We start from the raw sequence: 15,575 nt of genomic DNA on the forward strand, positions 1-15,575 counted from the left end.
TCATATCAAGTTTTCTTTCCAAGTGACTTTGGATGCAACTTAGGTACATGTGTGATCACAACTGACATTTAAACAACACAATCTTTTGGTAGTGTATATCTCATCTTCTTAAACAAATCTAGATGATTTTTTACAAATGAGACCTTTATAACATATGGCAGAAAAAGTACTGAACTCTTTAAAGGGTACCAGATACATTTTCTCTTACAAACTTTGCCATTCTGTTTTATTGGGGGAAAAAATCAACTAGCTAGATAACAGTATTTTCTTCTATGAATGTTACCATGAAAAAATTACACAACAGGTCAGGAACAGTGATATTGTCTCACTTCTAATACTGTCTTTTATCCAGTAGACTTACTGTGACAGATGTAAACTAATCCAGAATCACCAATCCTTTTTCATTCTTTCTTACTGCAGTTTGTGTCAGGAAGCCATTCTATGAAAAGTTCATCCTGAGCCATATGAATCTCACAGTTACATATTCTGAAAAAAACAGGTTTTCACAAGAATTTAACAACTAGATTTGGTATTTGAATGCTCTGTATTTGACTAGTCATTAATACTACCACTGTTCTGTAGGACAATGCTATTTATCTGACTTCCGGCCATATGCTTATCCCCAGTAACCTTGCATATCTTTCTTTAAATCTTCTGATTGTATCAAAAGATAAAAGTTGCTTTTTAAAAAAGTGAAAAAAAAAACATTTTGATGTAGTGCAGTTAGTTTTCCAGCATGAGAACACGTATAACTCAGTGGAAAACTTCTTGTAGGCAATTAGGAGAAAGTGCAATCATTTCAGTTCTATGCTATTGAGCATATGTATAATTAAATACAACCTCAAGCATTTGAAAATATCTCAAAATTTATAATGCAGTGAAATGTGGCAAATGAGTTTGTTTCTGCTGTTTTAAATCAAATTCAAACAGTACCTTAGCCAAAAAAAATACCAAACCAACCAAACACCAAAACCAAACCACAAACGTCAGGTAGATCTTGATTTCTTTCTGTTTTTGGTGCTTTTTGTTTTTATTTTGTGGATTTTCTTTATATAAAGGAAGTGACGTTAACTCCTGAGGAAGAGGCAATCAAAGCAAATCTGATGGATAAAGACCCACTGCCTCCAGAAGTTCTTGATAACATTGTTCTTGACTGGTGGAAAAAAGAGCCATTCCGGTAACTGTAATTAGATTCTCTTTTTCTTTAATTAATCTTATAAAGGTATCATTCATTGTGACCACAATTACAAATTGCAGAGATTATTCAAGTGCTCTTGTACTTCTTACAAATCATGACCTACCTCTCAGTCTTGGTTTGATTGTTTTGATTGTCATTTTGACAGTAATACGTCGTCTCATGTGCTCTACACAGGGCTGGACAAAAAAACTTGGTGCACTTGATTTGGATTAAATCTCCTGAACAGCCAGGTAGTTTTCATGGGCTTACAGGATAGATATGTTTTAATGTAATTAATAAACATGGAGAGCTGGAATCCAGCTGTAAAATTTGGTTTGCATACATGGTAAATATTGTGTGTAAAGCAAAAGCAAAGTATTAAAGGTCTCCAAAACAGAACAGAATCAGGTTATCTTGTGCATTCATCACAATCTACAGTGATGCATCCACAACAAACTTCTTTTCATATCAGAGAGTACATGCGTAACACTGTGATAAATGTGGATTATTGCTGCATGAATAAGTATGATCATCGGCTCCTAGAAAGCAGACTGGCTTTTTAAGATGGAATTTCAGCAGGGAATATCCCTTTTTTCATGTCCTATCTCTTCCATCCATTTCTATCCAAGTCATAGCTGCTTTTTTTTTTTTTTTAATGTTTGAACATCAAGTTTCAATTCCTAACAGTATGAGAAATGCCTTAAAAAGAATAAACAATATCCTCATGTAAACTTTTGTCCTGCAGCCCACAAATAGGGGACAACATTCTCTTCAAACTAATAAGAGAAAGATTAACTTCTTATTAACACAACCTGCAGCATTATAGAACTACTAATCTAATCTGAGATTGTAAGAGCTCCAACAAGCCATACAGCTTTCCAGACATACCTGCAGGAAGGGAGGTGTAGGTCATGCTCAGTAGCAAAATCTGCTGAATGGCAAAAAAAGCCAGAGCAAAACTCTCTGCTAAACTAGAGAAGAAATTGACAGGCATTGCTGAAAAACAAATTTTCAGGCAACAAGCTTTCTGCAGCAGATGTTACCAAAATGATCTTTGGGGCACCTTCTATTTTTTCAAGAGCAGCACCTAAGAAGTACGGCTTTTGGAGTCACACAAGCAATACTGAGGACACAATTTATTTTGGCTTTTTCAAGTTCTTTACATTGTGAAAAGATCATACCTGAAAGTATTTTTTTTTGTTTTAGTATATACATTTGTCCTGGGTTCAGCAGTAGCAGTCATTTTTCCCCTTCTTGGTAGCTGGTGCAGTGCAGTGTTTTGACTGCAATAAGGGAGTTGCTTTGGGGTTGCTTTTTGTTTGGTTTGGGTTTGGGTTTTTTTTTCAAATTAACTGCATTTTCCCTGTGTTGTGCTTTAAACTACATCGTGTAATGATAAATATCTTATTTTCCAATTAGGTCCACAGGATTCATACTGGATGGTTTCCCTCGTACTTCAGATGAAGTCCGGTATTTGTCAGAACGAGGACTTTGTCCTGATGTTGCCGTTTATATTCAAGTAGAAGAGAGTGATGTTCTTGACCGTCTTTTTCCTCCACGTCTGCAAAAATGGAAAGAAAGACAGCATAAAAAATTGGAAAATATAAAGAAACTGAAAGACCTGAAAGCAAAAATAAGGGTATGTTTTCAGTCCTGTGTCCTTTTTTGTAATTTCGGCAGCACAGGTCTGAACACATTTTAAAACTCACAAAGCAGTGAGGAGCAGACAGAGAAATAGATATGGAAGCCAGAAGACACACTTCACACATTCACAGCATTTCTAGATCTACCATAGAAAATGAAAAGCACTAAAAAGAATTTAGGGCTGCTTTCCTCCTCTGTGCATTTAATTCATGCAGGAGTTTAGACATCTTGCAGCCCAAGAAAACAGCTGTGCTGCCAGCCAACTGACAGTCTGACAGAATGCCAGACATCTGGAAAGTCCTGGACAAAAGGCAGCTAGATGGAGAGAGTGAATGTGGCCATATAAAATAAAATACACAGCTCATGCACCGTACTGTCATTGCATCTCATATTCCCTGTGCATATGTGAGTTGATCTGCATCTCCCACAAGCTGACTTCACAGGTACTGTATGGTGTACGTGTCTTTTTCCAGCTGTGATACTCTGCATAGAAATGTAGTAACACTAAGCCACATTCTCAGTCCTGTTGCAGCTGCAGTCTCCGATTCAAACAAACCTGTGCCTATTTCTGAACAGGTTACAAGTTATTTGAAGTAACCTGAAATGTCTATGCAGATGTTTACAATGAGGACATGCAATATATTCAAGGTTCCTAACTTTCTGTAAAAGTGAGATGAAGTACTTCATATGTACTATCAGAAAAGTTCTGAGGACAAATAACTACAGAGCAACTGACACACAGGAAATTAGTACAACAGAAACAGGGACAAGGCTCATAAAATACCAGTATGTTTTCTGAACTGCCTAAACCAGGGTTTGGCTCTGAGAATGCAGATAATATACAACAGTAAAAATATATTTTTCAATTTAGTCTTTCCTGATGCAAGCTGGAAATCTTGCTGGAAAAGGTGCATCCCAGTGACCAACTGTGCAACTGACTATTGCTGTACTAAGCTCACCCTGTAGGCAGTTACTCTGATAATTCACATGGCAAATATCTGTGCTACAGATCTTAGGGTTCAAACTTCTAATGAATTGTTTAGGTATCAATATAGCTCCTGACAACAAGGAAAACAACAGGTTCCCATTTAAAACATATACACAAAACAGTGACGCAAATTGATAAAGGCATTAAGAAGCAAGAAAAGATCAGAAACAGGATTTCCAAATTAACAGTAATTTGATATTTTTGCTCATGTGTATTGTAAAATATATTTTTTAGTTACAGATTCTTTTTCCATAGTATACAGATGGTGAGCAAATCAGATGGTGCTGTGAGAATGCAGCATAGCTGAGTGTACTGTTCAGTTCAAGTGGCAGCATTACAGTGTGCAAGAATAGCAATACAGGTTTAATCCCCATCGACCCCACTGGCCTTAAGCAGAATTCTTCTGCATGTTATTTCTGAGTTAGGATTTAGCCATCAGATATTGGACATCTACCTACTGAATATGAATGGGGAAATATATTTCAAATGCTTACAACTTGGTCAAAATTAGGCAGTTCTAAGCAGACATAAGGAACAGCACACATTTAATACGATGCTCATTCACCTCTTTCCCAAATAGTACAAAACACCTGTAAGTTTAGAAACTCTGTAGTTTACTAGTAAGAGTGTTATATTTTCAGTGTGATCAGAATCACAGTCTTCCCTCCCCCCACAATCTCAGTCTCAGAAGTTGCCATATTAGTTTTGCTAAAATTTACTTACATGTTCACCTTGTAGAGAGGTGTATCTGGTCTGCATAATTTCAAGCTGCAGTATTTTTTAATATCAGAAGCAACTGGAAACAAAGCTTTAAGGTGGAAAGAACATTAATTTTAAGTCACATTACCAGTTCTCAGAAAAGAACGTTTATTAGGAAATATCACTGTCTTCTTACATTTTTTTTTCACTAACAGGATAAGAAGATTGCTAGAAGAAGGGAAGAACTTTTAGCAGAACAAGAACAGAAGAAAGAGGAGGTAAGAAAAGCTAATAAAGATTTTAAATAGAAGTGTATGTCATTTGTGTTTTAGAAAATTCTAGAGCTTTTAGTTAAAGAGTTTTTAGGGCAATGTAGAAAAGTAAAAATGTGACAGACTGTCAGAAACTTCTACTTTTAAAAATAATTTGTCACAATGTCTAAATTGTTTTAGAAACTATTAATTCATGAACACTGAAAACTACTTTAATTTTCATTATGCTCCAATTCAGCAAAATACTTATGATATGTTCAATATATCTACTTGTAAGAGTAGCTGTGCTGGTTTTGGCTGGGATATAGTTAATATTCTTCACAGTGCCCAGTATGGGCTACATTTTGGATTTATTCTGCAGTGTGATAACACAGGGATGTTTTAGTTACTGCTGAGCAGTGCTTACACAGAGCCAAGGCCTTTTCTGCTTCTCACACTACCCCACCAGCGAGCAGGCTGGGGGTGCACAAGGAGTTGGAAGGGGACACAGCCAGAAGAGGTGACTCCAACTAACCAAAAGGATAGTCCATACCATATGACATCATGCTCAGTGTACAAAGCTGGGGGAAGAGGAAGGAAGGGGGGACATTCAGAGTGGTGGCATTTTTCTTCTGAAGTAACCGTTTTGCGTGACAGCCCTGCTGTCCTGGAGATGGCTGAGCACCTGCCTGCCCACGGGAAGGAGTGAATGAATTCCTTGTCTTTTGCTTCACTTATTAAAGTGTCCTTACCTCAGCCCAAAAGTTTTCTCACTTCTTCTGATTCTCTCCCTCATCCAACCAGAGGGCAAGTGAGTGAATGGCTGTGTGGGGTTTAGTTGCCAGCTGGGGTTAAACCAGGGTTAAACAACAGTAGTGCCACTAATTACAATTAGGCATGTGTTTTAAGTACTCTGTCAAATCCATGCTTAATCCAGAATAGGACTGTACTAGGATTTCTGCCCAAACTCAATTACATAGTATATTTATAAATGCATTAATGTACTACTTGACTGCTCATGGAATTCTGTCAACTGCACTCTCAGCTAACATGCTTGTTTCTAACAAAGCCCTGACAAATTACAAAAGCATATATGAAAAAAATACTCCTTTTCTCAAAACTGCAGTATACCACTTCAGTTTTTTAAGCAGTCTTGGAATTGGTACAGTGCTTCACTCTATGCAGAATGCAATATGTATGTATTTTCTTCTAGAATTTACTAGATTTTTGTTTATGATAAAGATATCCAAAACTGAGGTTTTGTTGAATTAAGTGATTTTCCTAAGTAAAAAGACACAATACCATATGTTTATTCAAAACATCTGTATCATAGACATAAAACAACAAAATATTTTACCTTTTTAGGCTTTAGCAAATAAGAAGCATTATGAAGCCACAGAGGAAACTGAAGATACTGAAGCTATACTTGAAGGAGAGTTTTTAGAAGAAGAAGAAGAGGCTGAAGAAGAACAGGAGATCGATGCTGTTGACCGCATACAAAATGAAATTACAGAAAATTTTTATTCAGACATGGATGGTTTACAAGGTGTACAGGTACCTATTCCACTGCTTATTTTTTTTAATTATATCATTGCATAATAAAAGAAGAATATTCAGTTTTACTTGTCAGATTTAAAAGTTATAGTGCTTAAACAATCGTGCTGCTGTATTCATGATCTAAATACGTGAGCAAGGTGAAGTCTGTAGTGAGAAGGTATTTACTTTAAAAAGTACACAATTTATAAAACTAATATTGTGGGGAAAGAAACAAAGGGAACTTTTCAGCAGACCTACCCAGTCTTAAGGTCCTTATTTCCTTTTTGACAGGTCAGTTGATGCAGGCGACCACACTAGAGAGTTATAAATATGTGAACAGTACTTCAAAATAATTTTTAAGGCAAAATTCTTATTAGACAACTCTGATTTTTATACAGTTCTTAGTAACATAATTTTCCTGAAATCAGTGCAATTACCAATGGTGAGGTAACCTCATCTAACTTTAGTATCTGCAATGTTAATGCCCATATCTAAGCCAGTAAGTAGAGAGGTGCCATTTATTTACTATATACTAAGTATCTTGCTTCAGCAGGAAACTAATCATCACTTAGAAGAAACTCTATCAACTGACAGCAAGTTTACAGCATTAGACAGCCAAGACATAGATTCAAGATTTGCAAAGTGAATTCAACCTTTACCAACACCACAAGTATGACTGATTGAAGGTTCACTTTAATAGTTAATGAATTAAATATCAGATGACTCAAGAATAACTCCTAACACCCTTTGTACTACAAGGAAGCATAAGCTGTATGGAAGAGATCAATGTTTCATGCTCAGAGATTCACCTTTCCATTAATTTTGGAAGAAGGTGAATTGAAAGTACATTCAACTTCCAAAAGCGTAAAGTGTCAAAATTTTATTCAACTATTCAATGCATATAATCGTGTATTTCTACGATAATCACAAAAAAAAAAAAGAAAAAAGTAGGGGTTCTGAATAAATGCTAAATAGAATTGGAAAGAATTTAGGGTAAGGCCCATGAGAGGCAATAAGCAAGAAGACACAGGAATAGCCTTAGCTCCTTACATGAACAATACAATGTTTCAAGTTAAAGCTAGTGGAATACCATAGTTCCTGGAGCACTTTTCCTCTCTTGTTATTTGGGAGTGTATGATTTGTTGCGCTTGTAAACTGATGAAAAATTTGATCAGAAAAGGAACAGGCAATTAAGAGAGCCAGCAAATTTTGTTTCTTTCAAAAAGTACATACATCTCAGCAACAAGAGGTGAATAGTGTTTTAGGATTCATTATTACATTGAGTTCTGCATGACAGTAAGTGGAAATATCCAAGACTGTGCATATTACACATATAGATACATGTAAGTTGAGGAATTACACATAAGTAATACCATATACTAGAATTACATACTGGGAGCTGGGACTGGATGCTACTAGTATCCCCTAGTTACAGTTTACTCAAGAATTTTCTCATTATTTTTTAATTCCAAGAACATATATGCCTTTATAAAAAAATTTAGATAACTTTTAAGTATAGTTAGTAAGTATTTCTGATTCATTACTCAAGACTGTTCTCTGGTTCTTTAATTGCTGATCCTCTGACATTGTGGAATCTTGGTATTTTATGGAAAACTAAATGATGACATTAAAACACATTAGCACTTGTAACAGTATTAGGCTCCTAGAAAAAACTCTGTGGAAAATGGATTTGGTTTATGTTTTAGTTGAATAAGATGAGGAATAAGTTACCAGAGAGCAGCAATATTTGTAAAGAGTGACTAAGTAAGCCTTTATAAATCACTGGGAGTAGGGAAGGAATGATATATGATTTTTTTTATTTTAATAAAATATATTTCTCAAGCTTTAGCTTTATCATAGGAGATTCCTTAAGGTTAACAGTCAGACTGTCTCCTTTTTTGTTGTTTTGCTTTATTTTTTTTATTATTAATAGTGTGATACTTCATATAGGCTGGCTAATTTAAACTTCAGTGCACAGGAAAACCAATTCCTATCTCAAATCAAATTTTGCTGATTTACAGTGACTGAGAACATGCTCAAGAAACCCCTGATAGTTCACAGAAAATGCTGCTGTCAGCCATTATTAAAAATATGATTGTGTTTATAATTCTAATATTTAATTTCTTTTTCATTAACCAGGAGGAACTTGGAAAATGGTTAATACCATTAATTGAGATCAATGGAGGACGGAAGCCTCACATCGTACACTACCAAATATACAGCAAGCTGAATTCTCTAATGGAAAATCGTGGAAGCATTTTTGAGAAATGCTACCCAATAAGTTTTCCACTTGCACAGAAGATGCTAGTATTCTCATATAAATTTCCAAGTTCTTTTGGTCAGTGGGATCCAGTCAAGGTAATGTTCTTATATAGCTGAAGAATACTTTCAAGAAATAATACCTTTAAATGTAAATGTCACATAAAAAAAAATTGTCATATAATAGCAGTTAATAGCAGAAATATGCCATAAAAACTACATTACTGAATCAAAATTACACCACTTAGTATACACAAAATACAGCAAGTACTGATAATAAAAGTTGTTAGTCTTTTCAGTGTTGCAGCTAACTTAAGGCTGAGAGGCACTTAGTAAAATCTGTTAGATTAGCATTGGTGACACAATTAAAGGTGGCACTGAATCAGAAAGAAATGCCTAACTCTTAATGATACACAAAACACTGGAAAACAGAGAAGGTCTTAAAGCCTTCCAGAAGCAATGAAAACAAACTGAAAGGATTTGGGATTTGAATTTGTAAGAACTCGCAGAGGTGGCCACTACCCTAGCAGTGTCAAAAAAGTAAGCCAACAAATGTTAAATATATATAATCCATCAGAAATAATTATTCATTGTTAAAATTTACAAATTTGAAGAGCAACAAATCTAATTCCATAGTATTTTTCTGAGATCTGAAAATTCAAGGTCAGAAAGTACTCCTGTCTGTCCCCAGAAGTGGGCTGATACAGTTTTATAGGTACCAAGTGAAATGTTAGCAAGTATAGTTTTGGTTTTAATGCTAGAAATAAAAACAGGTTGGACTGTGAATAAATGAGAAATAAAAAGGAGAACTGATATAAAAACCCCACTGAATGAGATACAGAAAACAGGAAATTCCTGAAAGAAACATACTTTGGCCTTCATTTTACTACACTACTTAATCAAGTAACTTTAATTCCATTTTTTATAGTCTTCATGTTGGGTCTTCACCTGTTCCAGATTACATTTATTTTTCTTTAACCTTGGCAATCAGAACTGTATACAGATCAACTCTTATTACAGCTTTATAGAATCAAAATTCTTACAGTATTTTAGGATAAGAATTGCCTTTTCCATGGCTGTATCAAACTGGCATCTAATAATCTAGGGACATACTGACAGAAGTAGATCTCTCTTCTGTCATTTCCAATTACTGAACCCTAGCTTGTATATTTAATTCTTATTTATCCCTGCATGCTAGACTTTGCACTTTGTTCTCTTAAGATTTCACTACATTTTTGTCATTCCATTTCTCCATTCATTCATGCTATATAGTGTTTTTTTACCAACCAGAATTTAGTTAGAAGAAAGACATCACTGAAATCTAGTAGATAAAATCAGTGGTGTGCTAACAGTGGAAATGTATATGCTGGCAATAATGAAAGGAAAATAGGATCATTTTGAGAGTATTTTAAGATATAACAGAAATTATGAAATTGATTACATACCAGACTTTTTTTTTGCATAGACAGATAAGAGTACATGCCAATTACTGTTAGACTAAATTTAGGGTGGAGGAAAGGAGTTATGCAACTGATTAGATAAGCAGAGAATAAAATTTAAGACCTGAGGGAGGAACGGGGCAGATACACAGTAGAACAGACTTCTGACATCTTATAAATTGAGGGCAAACACCCTGAAATGAATTGGTGCAGGAACAGGAACCTAAGAATCAGAGAAGAGTCTGACAAGGTAATGCCACACAGTAGAACAGTCTCATCTGTTACTGTAACAACCAAATCAACTTATCTATATATTTACTGACTCCTTCAAAGCATACTAGTAGATTTTGTGAGGTATGATTTCCCTTTACAAGACGCTTGAGTTGGCTCTTCCCCGTTATTTCCTATGTATGCCTGTAACTACTGGTTTTTTTTTTAACTCTTAATGTGTTTCAATTTGCTCAATACAGGGCCAGATTTACTGGACTGTTTGCCAGGATCTATCCTGGAGGCCTTTTCAAGAAACAATCACTTTCTCTGCTTTCCTTTTTTGTGGAAGGAAGGCTAACGTAAGCAATAGGTTTACTCAGCAGTCTGTAACAATTTTGCTTTTGAGTCCCTTTAGAACTGTAAGGTGAATGACATCTGGTCTGGGCAATTTTTTCTACAGGTGTCAACAATTTGTTCTAAAACATCTTTTATTGACGCTTTATGCCAGTTCCTCCAAGAAGGGTTGCAACAGGGACACCTCTAAGTTTTTTCATAATGAACCATGATGGAAGGAATGCATTGCATTCTGCAATGACCATTTCTGCCATTAGTGGTCCTCTCAGAGTTCAATGATCCATCAACACTACAGACTTTCTAATGGGCTGTCTGATGTATTTGGAAAGATTTCATCAGCAGTGTATGTATTTTACCAAAAGTTTTTTTGGCTGGCCTTGTTGTGGTTTTACACTTCACCACAATGTAAGTATTCTAAGTAAGTATATTCTTTTCTGTTTTCGTCATTTGTACATGAGTTCTGCTGAATACAATATTCTCAGTGTATCTTAACACTGTCAAGCTGATAAGTAATTCATAATTCATAGAGAAATATTATTTTATTCTTTGAAAATTAAAAAGGTATGTTACATCTCTCTGACTACACTCTCTTGATGGACAGAAAGTGCTATGGTACCACCTACTGGAAACAGTGAATATTCTTTGTGTCTCCAATGTTCACTTGATCTTTTAGTGTTAAGAATTGCATATGTACGGAAGTTCCTCAGACTCAGACAAAATATTATGCCTATATGTATGAATTTCAGAATGCTTTAATGGTTTGTTTTATACGTTTGATACTCCTCTACCTGCTTATAAAGCCACTTCTGTAGGACAGAAGGAGAGTAGGCTTTATATCAAAACTAATCAACTGCTTCCCATTTTGTATATCCTACAGCTAAGTGAAGGAGATGTAATGAAGCCACCACAAAGCTATGGAAACAAAGTCTTTCCTGTAATCCATCGACAATATATTTATTTCTTTTCAAGTAAAGAAAATAGAGAAACATTTATGAAAAATCCCATCAAATATATTTGTCAGCCAAAACCTAAACCAACTGTGCCAGTTAAGATTGCAATTGTGGGACCTCCAAAATCTGGAAAGACTACAGGTAGGACAAGTATTATCTATAGAACAAAACCTTATCTAATAACTATGTATCTGTCATTACTGCTATTAAAAAAATCATAAACCATTAATACTGTTGGTCTTCCTGCTTTTCTTGCTGGGCATAGATTCTTTTAGTTCCATTCTCTAGTGTCTTGACAATCAGGTACTTATGCATTGTCCATCTGATTTTTATCCCAGCTTCTTAAGAAGTTAGTGACCTGGACTATCACGTAAGAAATGTGGACTTACACTATCTGTACATCCTGTATTATTTCAGTTATTTTCTAATTTTTTTTTATTTCTTTCTGTCAATATGATCTAATGTAAAATGAAGCCATATTCTTATTCTATATATTCTGGTCCTATAATATAGGATGAGAACCCAAACCTAAATCTCACTTTCCCCAGTCTGTTTCCAAACTTGTAGATTTTCTTTATCCCCTCCTTCTTTCTCTGTGACTCTTTCAACTCACAGGTCTCTGCCTTTAACTGGGGAAGCTGAAAATTCAGCTTACACCATAGCTTAATGGTTAGAATAAGATACTAGAAAAAGAAGAGATGGGTTCAAATTATCCCGGATTAAGGAGGAAATTTTAACCATATTTCCGGGGAAACTGATCTTATTGCTAGGCTGTTTTGTAAAAGGGACATGTTTTCTAAAATGTTTTGTAATACTGACTACTGCTGCTGAAGTTGTTGAATTGCAGTTCAATTGCAATTGAAGTGTTGAATTGAATGCTGTTAGTGCATTGGACATGCTCTGCACATGTCCATGCAAAAGTTTGGGCCCTTGAGGGTGCCCACTCACCAAGATTCTGCATTGGCAATAACCCACGGAATGAGCTGAGCAGTTAACTTCTGAGACTAAGGACATATTTTAGCAGAATAAATTGTGATGTTGCTTACATAAAAGTTGCGTGTTGAAATCAAAATGTTTTCCAGTTGCCAAGAAACTTGCAAGTGTATATGGGTTACTGCGTCTGAGTATAGGAGATGCCATGCGGCTTGTGTTAAACAATCAGCCTGAGAGTCAGCTAGCACTTACGTTAAAGCAGCACCTTCAGAAAGGACTGACCGTACCTGATGCACTGGCCATCCAGGCTCTAGATGTGGCCCTGATGAACCACGTGTGTAATACCACTGGGTAAGAGTCTTGTTTGCGTTTTGGGTTGTTTTTTTTCAAGACATGCCTGTCTCTTCATAGGCAATGATTCCCATGTTATCACTAAAACAACACTGAGATACATCAGTGGTTTATGCATTAACAAAATAATCCATACAAAATGACCTTCTTCACGTTACTCTGGGAAACCAGACTGAAGCATAATTTTCTGCAGTTTTCAAGTAAGTATATTCCAGTAAATCCAAATAATATGCTCAATGGAAGTTACCCTTCTTAGGCAATAAGCCACTATTTCTATTATCCTTTGAGAACTACCATTTTCTCTCTCTTAAACCAGCTCCAGTACCAACTCAGGCATCTGATTCTCTCTGGTCACGTTGACTGGTTCAGTACTCATTGTTTTTTCTGGTTTTGTTACAACTGAAGTTATTAAGGAGGAACTGAAACCAGCAAGTTGTTCCACCTCATTCCTATGTGATCCTGATTTCCTAGGCTCTTTCTCCACCACTAAAACATCTTCCATACTGGGCAGACTTAAAAAGCTTCAGGATCATTATTTTATGACATTCAATTCCTCTATCCAAAAAGGAGAATTGTTTATAGGGAAAGGCAATTCTGGAATAATCTCCGAAAAGTATTTGAGCTTGAGAGAAGAATTCTTTCAACACTTCTTTCATGTTAAACACCAGAATATTGTTTCAATATATTTTGTCCCAGTATTGCCTAATAAGTGAAAAGCATTTCTTCTTAAATACGATTAAAGATTCTTCAAGTAATGTATATCATTTTACTTCTACTTTAAAAATTATTCCTCGCAATCCATATGGAGATTTTCACACTTAAAATTATGTTTCTGAAAGACTGATGTGTCAGAATATTAAAGTCTGTCACTTTTATAAGTCAGAGCCATCCACTTACATTCCTATACCTTTTATAGAATCATAGCATCATAGAATAGTTAGGGTTGGAAAGGACCTTAAGATCATCTAGTTCCAACCCCCCTGCCCTTTGTGTATTTTCTTTACTTATTCTAGCTACTTGTTTTTCTTTTCTTTTTGTTTTTTGGGGGGTTTGTTTTTTTGGGGTTTTTTTTTATTGTAAATTCTAAGGAGTGAAGAGCTGTCAGGGAAACAGTAACTTCATGGCATGGCTGTAGACTTTTATCTTGATTGAGAATGTACTAGGAATATAGAGTCTTAATGGTTAATTAGATACTGACTTCATAGGAAATCTGTCTTTCTGTTTCTGTTTGTATGCAGAGTTGTAATTGATGGATACCCTGTAACAACAAACCAAGTAAACCTGTTGGAATCAGCGAGGATAATTCCAATGAAGATCTTTGAGTTAGAAATGGATACAAAGGAAGTGTTCAGAAGAGCACTGTTGGATAAGGAAAGCATGAACAGGTAGTGATGCTCCATGATATCAATATTTTTACCCACACAATATTGTAATTTCTCTGTTTATGTGCCTCAAGTGCTATACCCAGAGAGGCTGTATCTAAGCTGGTGCATAACCCAGCTGTCTCCAAAATCCACGTATGGGAAGATGTGGGCACCAGTCTCTGCATTTTAACACACTGATTTCCATAGACCAGAAACGAAGACATAAGGCATTTGTGGCATGCTCTGTCCAGATCTGCCGATGGTATAATTGAGGTCACAGATGTGCACTGCTTAGTTAAACCAGTTTTAATGAAACCATACATTAGAAATGTTACTAGTTCACTCCGCTGCTGAAGTTTATTATTCATCAATTCAATTATTATCATCATAAGGGAAATTGATACTTCATCTAATAAGCTCTCTTTTCAGTCTTAAGTTCTTTTTAAAAGATGAAAATAATATATATTTTAATAATGTATACAATTCGTGAGTTACTCATCCAAACCTTTCCATTCAACTCAGTCCCTTCTTTGTTTTTCTAACGAGATAAAAACATTCTGGTTAAAAGAGCTGTTGGTTGTTTTTGAAGAAGAGTAGTAAGTAGTTTATAAATGGACAGAGAACTAATAAGAACAGAATATTCACCTTAAAATTAAATTGTGTGAGAACCTGGTTCTCATTAGAGGAAGTGTTTCTAAGAAGTTCCAGATAACTTAGAGCATTATTGCATGTCTCCTTCATTTTGCCTCTTTCTTTTTATCAAATAATCAGTACAATGCTTACGTGTTTACTGAAAGCCTAAAGACTATTTCCATTGCAAAAAAAAAAATTAATGCTGTCTTTTTAAAAGTATTTACTTCAAACTTTTCATTTTAAATCCCAAACTAATTACATTTCGTTGGCTTAAATACAAATAAAACATGCACTATCAGATACTTCTCAAAGGTACAAATTACAGCAAAATTAATCCTATTAAAACAGAAGGTTTTTTTGGTTTGCTTTTTTTTGGCATTATTTAAATTAAGAACCAGAACAGCAAATGCTCCATTGTTCCAGTAAAAATTTCTTTCCTGGTCTTGCATAATATTTTTAGTGGTCAGATGGATTATTTTAATTTTAGTATATGTAAATATGACAGACAATTTTCAAAATATATCCAAGGACTGTGGCTAATTCTTGATTTCAAACACTGGCACAATTCAAAACCAAGCCTGTTTTTCATTAACAATTGACTTCCATTTAAAAAGTCACACAGCATTTTGTCTAGGATACCATTTAATGGTGTATTAGTAATGTGTGTCAGTTAATACATGCTGATACAGTCCAAATACTTTATGGAATTATTGATTTGTATCTGGGACTTAAATGGCAAAAGTTTTGTTCTTTGTTTCTGAACACAGCTGTCTGATCAGAAGTGTAA

General features: G+C 35.2%; 1 protein-coding gene across 1 annotated transcript in view; it reads left to right on the top strand.

Annotated features, from left to right (window-relative positions):
* AK9 (adenylate kinase 9) overlaps positions 1-15,575 on the top strand; it is a 72,490-nt gene that overhangs the window by 49,876 nt on the left and 7,039 nt on the right. The window contains exons 23-30 of the mRNA XM_061460167.1: positions 1,059-1,177; positions 2,597-2,816; positions 4,724-4,786; positions 6,125-6,313; positions 8,435-8,653; positions 11,435-11,648; positions 12,590-12,791; positions 14,030-14,176. Of these exons, the coding sequence (XP_061316151.1) occupies positions 1,059-1,177; positions 2,597-2,816; positions 4,724-4,786; positions 6,125-6,313; positions 8,435-8,653; positions 11,435-11,648; positions 12,590-12,791; positions 14,030-14,176 (1,373 nt within the window). The remainder of the gene's footprint in view (positions 1-1,058; positions 1,178-2,596; positions 2,817-4,723; positions 4,787-6,124; positions 6,314-8,434; positions 8,654-11,434; positions 11,649-12,589; positions 12,792-14,029; positions 14,177-15,575) is intronic.

Source organism: Pezoporus flaviventris, unplaced genomic scaffold (assembly GCF_033815535.1).
Source record: "Pezoporus flaviventris isolate CSIRO_AGI_PZ_B2104156 unplaced genomic scaffold, CSIRO_AGI_Pfla_v1 ptg000031l, whole genome shotgun sequence".
NCBI lineage: Eukaryota > Metazoa > Chordata > Aves > Psittaciformes > Psittacidae > Pezoporus > Pezoporus flaviventris.